General features: G+C 40.1%; 1 protein-coding gene across 1 annotated transcript; it reads left to right on the forward strand.

Annotated features, from left to right (window-relative positions):
* The first annotated feature begins 3817 nt into the window (after positions 1-3817).
* LOC5565022 (transmembrane protein 183) lies at positions 3818-6199 on the forward strand. Its single transcript, XM_001649313.2, has 2 exons — positions 3818-4241; positions 4334-6199. Exons 1-2 carry the CDS (start codon positions 4187-4189, stop codon positions 5314-5316), a joined length of 1038 nt encoding a protein of 345 aa, XP_001649363.2. The 5' UTR covers positions 3818-4186; the 3' UTR covers positions 5317-6199.
* Positions 6200-12273: the final 6074 nt, after the last annotated feature.

Genomic DNA, 12273 nt, shown 5'->3' on the forward strand with positions numbered 1-12273 from the left:
CCGCTGCTTATCTTCAGAACCGGTTGCCGTCATCAGCGATCGGATCGACTCCGCACGAGATCTGGTTCGGTACAAAACCGGATTTGCAACATCTGAAGGTGTTCGGTTGCAGTGCCTACGTGTGGACTCCACCACAAAAGAGGAAGAAGTTTGAAGAGAAGGCGACAAAAATGACCTTCGTCGGATACGCGTCTACTGGCCAAATAGTCATCAGCCGTGACGTGCGTTTCTTGGAGCTCGACGATGAGGACAAGAACGTGAAGGATGGAACCGTCCGTAGTCTACCAGGTGAGTGCCCGACCGAAGACGAACAGGTTGCAGTTCGACTGTACGATTGTGGCCAGAATGCAGGAAGATGCGATGATTCTCAAGATGAAGAAGATTTTTTCGGATTCGATGAAGACAACGATGACCCCAACGAGGCAGTACCAGTACAGGAGGAGCGCGTTGCCGTTCCAGTTTCTCGTGATCATCTGCGGCGCTCGCAGAGGGAAAATTTCGGTGTACCCCCAGGGCGGTATACCGATACAATTGGCCTGGCTGTGAACACGTGTACTGAGCCAAGTACATATCGAGAAGCGATTGAGAGCCAGGACAGCGAAAAGTGGAAAGCAGCCATGGACGAGGAGATGGCATCTCTACGAGGCAACGAGACGTGGATCCTTACAAAGGCACCCCAACGACGCAACGTTGTTGGCTGGAAGTGGGTATTCAAGTGTAAACCGGACGAATCGGGCAAAACTGTACGATACAAGGCCAGGTTGGTCGCGCAGGGGTTTTCCCAAAAATACGGAACTGATTACGATCAGGTGTTTGCTCCGGTGGTGAAGCAAATCACATTCCGTACTGTGCTGACAATAGCAAGTAAACGGCAAATGCTCGTCAAGCACATTGACATCAAGACCGCGTATCTGTATGGCGTGCTGCACATATCCACATGAAGCAGCCTCCTGGGTACTCGAATGGTGATCCGAATACCGTGTGTCTCTTGAAGCGAAGCCTCTACGGACTCAAGCAGGTTGCACGGGTATGGAACCAGCGGATCGATGCGGCGTTGAAGAGCATGGGATTCCATCAATCTTCGGCTGGTCCGTGCCTCTATTTGCGGATCGTGAATGGCATGTACTCGTACATATTGCTCTATGTGGACGATATCGTTGTCGTGTGCAGAACGGAACAAGAATACCAGAAGCTGGTCGCGGTTTTGAGCAATAGCTTCAAGATTGTCGAGTTAGGTGACTTGACGTTCTTTCTGGGAATCCACGTTTGACGCGATGCTGACCGATTCTTCCTTAATCAGAAGTCGTACGTGAGGAAGCTTCTATCGCGGTTCAACATGGTGAACTGCAAAGCGTCCCGGGTTCCGATGGCCAGCGGATTTGTTCAACAAAAGGAGGAGGATAGCGACTCATTGGCACAGTACCAAAGTTTGATCGGTGCTTTGTTGTACATCGCTGTCAATACGCGCCCGTAGTAAGGACTATAACACTCCTCCTTGAGGACATCTCTTAGGCTGTGAACCGTTTCACCAATTCGTTTAACATTTAGTTAAAACTGACAGCTCGATAGTTATTTCCCCTCCGGTTAGAAATAACCCTGCTCTGGAGCATAGTTAAACTTGACAGTGCAAGGTTTATTTTCTGCTCCCTTTCATTTGAGAATAACTAACCATCTGTCAACTTTGTAGTTACTCGACTATGTTGTTAGACGACATGTAGTTTAAAAGATCTCCTCTTTTATTAATATCAGTGCTGCTCCAAATTGTATGATGGGCATTTGGTATCCTATTATAAATTGGGCATTAATTTTCTTACAGTACTTGACCAAAATGAACGACAGAGCATGGAGGCACATCTTCAACATCTCCAGGAAAGTAAGCAGAAGCAATACATACCTCCATTTTCCCCCGGATAGTTGGCACCTCTACTTTGATCGCAACAATGCCTCTACCTACGGATACATTCTGTAATTGGGACAAATTTTGTGTCCCTATTTACAAGAATAGCTGTTCGTGGTTTGGACTGAGTTTCGTCGTACGTAACTCTACAACTGCTCGAAGGGCAACCAAGTCTTCTTCTTCTTCTTCTTGGCATTTGCGTCCTCATTGGGACAGAGCCTGCTTTTCAGCTTAAACTAGGTATGCTGTTTCGCTCAAGAAAAGTAAAAATTTCTGCTCAAGAAATGGTCAACAAATTTTCTACAGTGAGCTCCATTTGAAATGACATTTCTTTTCAACTGCGTACTGCGATCAAAGAAAAATGCTTTTCTTGAGCATTTCTTGCAAGAAATTTCCCACGCATCGAGATAGGCGCTTACTTTTCTGTTGAAGTGCATACTTCCCATTAGTGTTCTTATGAGCACTTCCACAGTTATTAACTGAGAGCTTTCTTTTCCATTGTTGCCATTTTCGCATTCGTATATCGTGTGGCAGGTACGATTATACTCTATGCCCAGGGAAGTCAAGGAAATTTCCATTACGAAAAGATCCTGGACCGACTGGGAATTGAACCCAGACACCTTCAGCATGACTTTGCTTTGTAGCCGCGGACTCTAACCACACGGATAAGGAAGGCAACCAAGTACCCTACCATTATTTAACCAGGGCTCTTGAATTAGTCCCACATTGATATTTTCCTTGGTGAACCTTCTGCTGAGCATTGCACTTATACCACCGGAACAGGCAATCCGTAGTGTTATTTCTAGCCTTGTTGCAATCGGATACCGACACTACACGGCTATCTAGGCTATTCGAGTATAGAAGCTGATATTGAGGATCAACTTCCATTGAGGCCGAATAGCCGCCAAATGTCAGCTTCCGCGTATCTCTCTTATAAAGGATCACTAACGAATAGCAATACGTGGAACAGTTTGTCAAACGGTTAGAAAAATAACATATTGCTGTGTGCGTTTGAAATGCAAATATCAAATGCGGGAACACCAAATGCGGTAAGATTTTTCACAAGAAATGCGATGTCAATGATAGATTTTTATTACTAGGGCGGCGGTGATTTCTATAATCGTTGCTAGGTGTCCTTCGATTGTTTTGTATTACCGCATTTGGAGGACGTTTAGTCAAGATTTGCATCTCAAATGCGAACAGCAATATAGTAAAACACACTTGTGGTAGTGTGTTAGCACGAAACCATTCCGCAAACAGTGAATACGGCACCGCTCAAACGCCAAATTAGTGAACCAGTGCATTGGTCTATGGACCGATTTTATATTGTTATTTATATTTATTTTATTTTTATATTTTTATTTTATTTATATTGTTATCTATATTTTATATTGTCCATGGACCAATGCACGATTTGACAATTTGACGTTTGAGCGGAGCCTTGTTATTTACGTGACCATGGCAACGAGTGAATTCGGCACCGTTCAAACGTCAAATTAGTGAACTCATGCATGGACCGATGCACGAGTTCACTAATTTAACGTTTGAGCGGTGCCGAATTCACTGGTTCTCATGGTCACGTAAATAATACGGCACCGCTCAAACGTCAGATAGTGAACTCGTGCATTGGTCCATTGTCATGCTTTAAATAATTTCTAGCCGTAGGTTTAACATTGTTCGACATAAGATCAATTGTTTGTGAAACGTTCACCGTACCAGTTAAAACAAACTTATTGTTTGGAATTAATGGAAATGGTCTTGCATGTAACAATCTGAAAATAGTTATGGGCTCAGATGAGGCATAAATCATTCAATCCATGTCGAGAGATTTGGTCCAGTGTAACGAAACAAAAAGGCACAACTCTCATTTTTTTTATTGACATGAAAGGTAAAATAGCCAACTGTGGCCCGTGCAAATCATATGTGTCATACAATGTTTTGATCTACTTTCGTTTTGGTTCTGTTCGGTGCGATCATAGCGGATCCGAAATTCAACATCAAATTTCCGCGATTCCAATTAGTTTTTAGCTTTAATACAATCCCTTTGAGCTGAAGTCAAGAACAAAGTTCTAAATAGCAACAATAGTGATTAAAATAAATAGGTATAATTAGCAAAGCTGATCGATCGTGATTCAACTTGACCCGTCATGATTTTGGAGTTCGTAAGTTCGAGTAAGAGTGGACACTTCTAGAAGCAACTTGCACCGCAATCCGGATTATGAAATATCCCACCTGTCGGAATAACGTCTGGACAGAGCGCTACGAGTCTTCTCCGTACAACCCATTGGAATGGCCGTTTGTGTAAAAGTGAAGGCCAACAGTAGATCCTTCGGCAGTTCTAGAGGTAGGTGTGGATTGATTTCTTAACCCTTTGTCTGTGTTCTGGGGTCCATATGCCATAAAACTATATAAATATAACACATATCTTCGTTTCAGACTTTTCAATATACGACTTTGCGCACTCGGGTCAGTCGAAAGCCCGGGCACCAAAATCGAACGTCTTGGCCTTGGATGCAAGGGAAACCTTGGAGGCATTGGACGATGAAATGGTTTCGACGGAACGATCGGATCAGAACAGGATGGAGGTCGAAGACAGCAGTGCCCAGCAGGAGGAAGCTGTCTATTGCGATTATGTGATCGTCATCTGGTACCTGATATCGGAACACCTCCGACCGGAAGACGTCGGAAGGTTTGCACTGATCTGTCGAAAAACGGCCGAGGTGGTGCAATCGGCCAAATTTTGGCACCATATCTATAGGAAGCACTACGACCGCAGTGTGGATCTTCCACGGTGGCTTCAACCGGATTGTATGCTGCTGCTGAGGGGTTTGCGTGCCCGCACTATTCGAGCATTGTACTATACTTATCCTCCGTTTGTGCAACGGATCGCTGCAACGGCTTTTGCCGATCCCCATCGGGTGGCAGGCCGGCAGCTAATATTCTCCTGGTATAGCAAGTGTAAGACCGGTTGGAACTACTACTTCAAGCTGAAAGCCAAGCTGATCCCGGGCAGTCGAGCTGCCCGGTCGGCGCGAATGCAGAAACAGAAGGATTCACTGGAGTACCTGCAGGATACGTACTCGAACCCGGAGGAAGGCTGCCAGATACTGATCATCACGACGGACACCATGCATCTACTGCCGTACTACCACGAACAGCTGACCGTAAAATCATTCACGCAAACCCTGGCCCAGGGGCTGATCAACTACAAGGTGCGACTGCAGATGGCCAACTATTGCCAGAGGGTAGTGGACGAGATTGTGTTCGTGCCGGTCCGCAGGGTACGGCTGCTGGATTGGTGGAATCCGGAGTACTACCGGGAGGATCCGACCATCGAGAAGAAGCGGGAGGAGGAGGAACCTGATCTTCAAGGGCAGCAGTTGGAATCCGATGCGGACAATGTTTACTGGGAGGACTGAGCGAGTGTATGGGGAAACGGTTTTGTGGAAAAATAAAACGAGGTTCTAAACTGTTAAAAACGTAATTTTGTAGTCAGGTCATATTTTCGTTTGGTAATCCTTTTTCCCAAGGTTCATTCTCGTATAGTCCTAACCCCCGTAGAGAGTAATACTCCTTGAATGTTTTTATCAGTGTATGTAGTGTCGGATGCACGTAAAGAAAAGACGTCTGTTTTATAAGATTCACGACCAGAACAAAAGACCTTTTATTCCATGTCTACTTCGATCTACAAATTTACCGTAAACGTACCATATTTGACGCGGGTCCAAACTTGACGCATTTTCTAATTAATGTTATCATAAATTAATTCTAGATCAGACTAGCACTCAAAAATGTATTGCTTAATCTTTATTTACATGTTATTGAAGGATTCCAATCGAAAAAAGTTTATATTTGATTGATAATAGTTAAAAAATAAAATTTATTTGAAAATGCATCCGACAAGTGCGTCAATTTTTTCATTCCTTAGTGAATGTGCTAACTATTGTTGATCAATTTTCGTGAAATTATTGTGCTGTTTGACAGCAATATAATCAACAACAGTCAGTAATATTATTTTATTCATGAATTGACGTCGAAAGTTTTCTACTTTTAAGCTTTAAGACATATTGTTGTATGAAAATCTTGTGCGTCAAGTTAGGCACACAATGTTCCTAATTATTTGCTATTTTGTTCAGCATGTTTTGTTGAATCGAAAATAGGAAAATAAATATTTATGGTGCTTGCATTCAAAAAATCCGTCCACAGAACAATCCGAGGCTTTATGTAATCGGATGTAAAGGGTCATCCATAGATTACGTCACGTTTTTAGGAAGAGGAGGAGGTTCAAGGAAACGCAACGATTCATACAAAATATTCGCACTTTTCATAAAATAAATGTGGCCAAGGTTGAGAGGGGTTGAAAATTGTACAATTTATCGCGGTTTATGGACGTCCCCTAATGTTTCAAGGAAGCTTCAATAAATGCGTCAGGAGGTGAGGTGTAGCTTCAATGATTTGTTTCGTATAATTTATACAATAGGGGGTGTGTCCATGAGATACGTGTCACAAAAACATACCATTTTCTACAAAAACCCCGCCCATTCGCCCTACTTCACACTTTTTATATGGAGCCTTCAAAAAACTTGTATGATTCGTCACATCTTGCAGAACACCTCCTTCCCCCTAATAACATGACGTACTTAATGTATGACCCATATATGGTTCTCGATCTATTTCGAGGCCCATACTGCCGTTGGTTCTACGCATATTTGTCCCGCGGTCCATAAGGGTGACATAGAACATGGGACAAGTAGGCGTAGTTCACGTGTTATAAGTAACGAAGATTATCAAACGGCCATTTTTGGAACCGATTGTTTTCGTTCTAGTTTTTGACCAATTTGTCCTTATTTTAGCAACTACCTTCCCCGTTCCAGCGCAACATAGTTTTCAAATCTTTCCCTTGTTTAATATCACGACGAAGATACATTAAACTAAACAATAATGCTTAACTATGGATTGAACTCAATCGCCGGTTTTACTTTCTACACTAACTAAACACATAGCTAAAGTGACTACCGGATGACGTCATTCAAAACTTTTTCCAAAGGTTCTAACTTTTATGTCCTCTCTAAAACGCTTTTTTTCAATTAATTGAACTATTGAATACTGAAACTGTTGTATATTTTAAACTTTAGCAATTATTTGTAAGTGCGTCAAATAAGGAACATAATGCGTCAAATTAGGCACATTGAAGAATTGATGCGTCAATTAAGGAACCTAATGTGTTCCACAAAAAGTCAATCAAACATGAAGAAAAAATCGTTTAATATTTTTTTACTGATTTTTCCCTAATTCTATAATAGTTGAGCTAGCATAGATTCAAATTTCAACAAAATCGGATAGATTTAGACGATTTGACAAGTGTTTGAATTTAGAATTTTCTTAACCGCGTCAAATATGGTACGTCCACGGTATGTAGCCTTTAGAAAAGAAGAAACATGCTGAAAGTAAAGATTATCCTGAATCATTTTACCACAACGCACAATTACCTGTTAAATTCAATCAGGAGTTCCGGAGTCACCACGCTGCTGCCGCCATATTTACACTACGATGCACAAGAATAATTTGACAACTGTCATCGTGCGCTTCCTGTATGTTTTGTCAGACGGCAATCGAATGATTTTCGATTTGGGACATGGTAGAAACTAAAATCCGTCATAAGTTAGATGTTTTTCATTTGTGTTAGCATAATTCAAAAGTTTACCTAATGTCATACGGATGTGTAACAAAAGTCATCACAGAATTGGATGATTTTGGTTCAATTGTCGGTAGTTTCATCATACATTTGAATATTCATTCAAAATGAGGAATGTAAAGATTTTTAGACAAGTGAATTACAAATCATTCAATTTTTGGCGGAGATTTCGTTCAGTGTATATATCACGATCCTGACCACTAAGAGAGATGGCATCTTCGACAAAGTTGTTCAGTAGCTCAAGGACTATCATTATAAAAGCTATGAGATTCAAAATTTTGCCACCAGGCGGCGCTAGTGAGCATTAAACTTTTGTTTTGCGGATATCTCAAGATCCTGGCAACTTAGAGAGATGGCACCTTCGGCAAAGTTGTTCAGTAGCTCAAGCGCTATCATTATAAAAGTTATAAGATTTGAAATTTTGCCAGCAGGTGGCGCTAGTGAGCATTAAACTTTTGTTTTGCGGATATCTCAAGATCCTGGCCACTTAGAAAGATGGCGCCTTCGGCAAAGTTGTTCAGTAGTAGACCTGTGCGCCGAAATATTTTTAGTCGGCGGCGGCGTCAGAGCAATTTTGTGCAGGCGGCAGCGGCGTCATCGGCGTCACGCCATTGACAATTTTCGGCGGCGGCGACGGCGGCGTACATCGGCGTGGAGAAAATTGAACATAAAAAATGTCGAAAATATAAAAAAAATCAATAACAAAAAAATTGAAGTACCATTACCCATATCTGCCTTACAATCTTATGATTAGAGGTCAGTGATTGGGTGATTTTCCTTTTTTTTAAGTCTGTTTTTTTCATAGCAAAATTATTTAAGAGAGATTACAATAAATTTGAGTGATGCCATCTAGCCGTTCTTCTTCTGTATTGTTCCATAAATATGTTTCGAGTTTTCAAACAATAAGAATGATTGTGAGAAAAATATTTAAGCGCAGCAATTTGCAATATAAATCATTGCTACTATTGTTGCAGTAGGTCGATCAGCATTACAAAACTAAAATTGCCGATAGAAAACTAATAGTCAAATCTTACAGAATTGGAAATTTAGAAAGTCGAGTCCAATGGCCAAAAATGCATTTTGCTCTCATTGTGAAGATTTCATGTCATAGTATAACACCTTAAAATTTTCAATACGATCGTCAAACTTTGTTTTTGAGTTATTTTGTTATTCGATTGATTTAATATTTTAGAGGGACGCTAATGCATCTATATTTCTATTGGACAAATCTAAGTCACATTTTCCAACATTTTTTATATTAACACCCTATTTTTATGATTCACTCAAAAAATAGAATGTAATTCATGATTCACTTCTACAGAATATCAATTTTTTTGGAATTCCAAGAATGCGTATGCTCGCAAGGTCACAAAATTTGGCGAAATTCTGAGGTAACTATACAAATTTTGATATCTTGGATACTGCATGAACAGTTTCCAATATATCTGAAGATTTAAAAAACTGTTGACACAACGCCTTCAGTTTGTTTGAAAAAAGTTAGAAAATTTTGTTTTATTAGATTACTAGTTGTAGCAATTCGCAGAAAAGTTTTGACCAAAATAACACCCCCCCTTTGTTGCGCCACTGGTTCCTTGGTAAGCTGATCTGGCGAGAAGTAACCACGGGCGGAAAATCAAGTTGAAGCTCAAGGAGAATTACTGTAGTTCTCCCTGATGGAATATCTGCAATTTTTTTTCGTAAGAATTCTTGTAAGGTTCCTTGTAGAAATTTCTTGGAATTTTTGTTTGGAAAATTCCATTAATAATCTCTGGAAAGGCTCAAGAAATAGTTCCTTGAAAATACTTCATAAGTCATGGAAGAACCTGCAAAAATCTTCCAAGGATTATATTCAGGCATTCGTTGAGGATTTAATGAAAAACTCTTTAAGGAAATGCATAAAAATGCATGAAGCTCTATAGGAATTCTTGCACGAATATTAAAACACAATCCTGAGTGAAACAGTGAAGTAATTCAAGAAAAATGTCGAAGCGTTCTAGCAGGGAACTTATGTAGAAAGTAACCAAAGATTACCTTGTAAGAATTTCTGTTAAAATCCCTGAAGAAACTGCAGAAACAATAAAAAATATTTTGAATTATTTCTGAAGAAATGCAAAAGGGAATTACTTGGAGTGACCATTGAACATTTTTTTTTTTGATTAACTCCAATAAGAATCTGTGACAAAATTCATAAAGAAATAACTTGGATCAATACTTGGAGAACTTTTACAGTAATATCCAGAGAAAATCTAACAAGAACTTTTGTCAGAATCAATATGTAGTAAGTTATAATCCTTACAGTTCATTGTGGTCATTTTTTGGTAATTTTAAATATGGTAATATAGGCGATATTTTTCTCGTGCATTAGGAAGGTGAATGAGATCTTTGAAGAAATTTATGCTGCAATCATAGAAACAGTTCAAAACATGTAGAAGATCTTTGCACAATGCTAAGGGGAACTACTTAAGAAAGTTCCCGAAAAATTCCCAAAGAAATTATCATCAATATTTCAATAGGTAGGTGTATCTAAGATACTTTTCGAAAAAAATAGAGAAATCCATTAAAAAATTCTTGAACAATTCTTGAACGATTTTACATGGATAAGAGTGAGTTTATTTAATTATTATTATTATCTTCATTAAAGAGACATTCAGCTCAGATCGTGGCTGGTTCGTCTTTGCCAGAGTGAAGTTATAATAATTATCGAGAAGGAACCCTAGGTAGAATTTCTAAAGAAATCTATGGATGTATATCTAAGCAATTTCTTGGAGGCTTTTTAAAAAATTTTCGAAAATTTTTTTGAAGAAATTCATATCTTTACTGGAAAAATCTGTAAAGTAACATCGGAGAATCCCTTAAAAAATTCTTGGAAAAAATCCTGAATATAAACTCTGAAGAATTCTTTGAGAATTTTTTAAGGAAACGCCGAAGGCAATCTTGGTAGAATCACTAGACTTACTTAAATAAAATTCCACGAGGAATGCTAGATGTCCCAGATCCTTGAAAATAAAATCCTGAAGAAATCTCAATGATTTCACACTTCAGAAGGTTTCTTTGAAAGAATCTCTTGAATGATTCTCCATGGAATCCGTAGAAGAATTCCAGGAGTACCCAATGAATAATTTTCGGGACAACTTCTTGGATAAATCCCTTGACACATTGATGTACGAGTTTCTATAGGAATTCTCAAGGCGATTCCTAAATATTCCCTGGGGTATTTATGTTAATATTATTAAAAGTTTCAAGCTGAATTATTTATCGGCGTGAAAAAGCAAAATCGGCGGCGTGACATAGATCGGCGTATGGCGTGCCGCCGACGTATCAATCGACGTCGGCGTCACGTGGAATGGATTGGCGGCGGCGGCGTGGCGCGGCGGCGCACAGGTCTATTCAGTGGCTCAAGCGCTATCATTATAAAAGTTATAAGATTCGAAATTTTGCCACCAGGCTGCGCTAGTGAGCATAGAATGTATGTTTTGCGGATAGCTCAGGATCCTGGCCACCTAGAAAGATGGCGTCTTCGGCAAAGTTGTTCAGTAGCTCAAGGACTATCATTTTAAAAGCTACCCAAGGAACCACATGCATTATAACACTGCACGTATTTTACTGCATATCAACAACATTGATGCAACATTGCTTTTAGTCAACAAATTTCAAGAGCTATCAAGCAAAAAAGCATTAACCCTGCATTACAAATGTATCAATGCACTAATATCACTTTATGAATTGCACGGCTGCCCTTATATTTCTTTAGAAATTGCTTGATTGCTTTATCGACGTTCTTGCGTTCTTGCATTAATGCATCTGTAAAAGTGCCAATTTCCACTTTAAAACTACTTTAATGGTAGTCTTACGGCAATGCAGCTGCATTATATATGCAATGATATAATACTCCATGGTAACTTGGGTATGAGATTCAAAAATTTGCCACCAGGCGGCGCTAGTGAGCATGAAACTTTTGTTTTGCGGTTATTTTAGGATCCTAGCCACTTAGAAAGATGGCGCCTTCGGCAAAGTTGTTCAGCAGCTCAAACGCTATCATAATAAAAGTTATGAGATTCGAAAATTGGCCACCAGGCGGCGCTAGTGAGCAGAGATTATTTCTTTGCCGGATAGCTCAGGATCCTGACCACTTAGAGAGATGGCGTCTTCGGCAAAGTTGTTCGGTAGCTCAAGCGCTATCATTATAAAAGTTATGAGATTCGAAAGTTTGCCACCAGGCGGCGCTAGTGAGCATAGAATGTTTGTTTTGCGGATAGCTCAGGATCCTGGCCACTTAGAAAGATGGCATATTGGGCAAAGTTGCTCAGTAGCTTAAGGACTATCATGATCAAAGCTATGAGATTCAAAATTTTGCCACCAGGTGGCGCTAGTGAGCATGAAACTTTTGTTTTGCGGATATCTTAGGATCCTAGCCACTTAGAAAGATAGCGCCTTCGTCAAAGTTGTTCAGTAGCTCAAATACTATCATAATAAAAGTTATGAGATTCGAAAATTTGCCACCAGGCGGCGCTAGTGAGCATGAAGCTTTTCTTTTGCGGATATCTCAGGATCCTGACCACTAAAAAAGATGGAGTCTTCGGTAAACTTGTCGAGTAGCTCAACTTTGCTCAAGACGCCATGTCTATGTAGTCAGGATTCTTATATATCCGCAAAATAAAAGTTGCATACTCATTAGCGCCAC

Source organism: Aedes aegypti, chromosome 1, assembly GCF_002204515.2.
Source record: "Aedes aegypti strain LVP_AGWG chromosome 1, AaegL5.0 Primary Assembly, whole genome shotgun sequence".
NCBI classification, from domain to species: domain Eukaryota; kingdom Metazoa; phylum Arthropoda; class Insecta; order Diptera; family Culicidae; genus Aedes; species Aedes aegypti.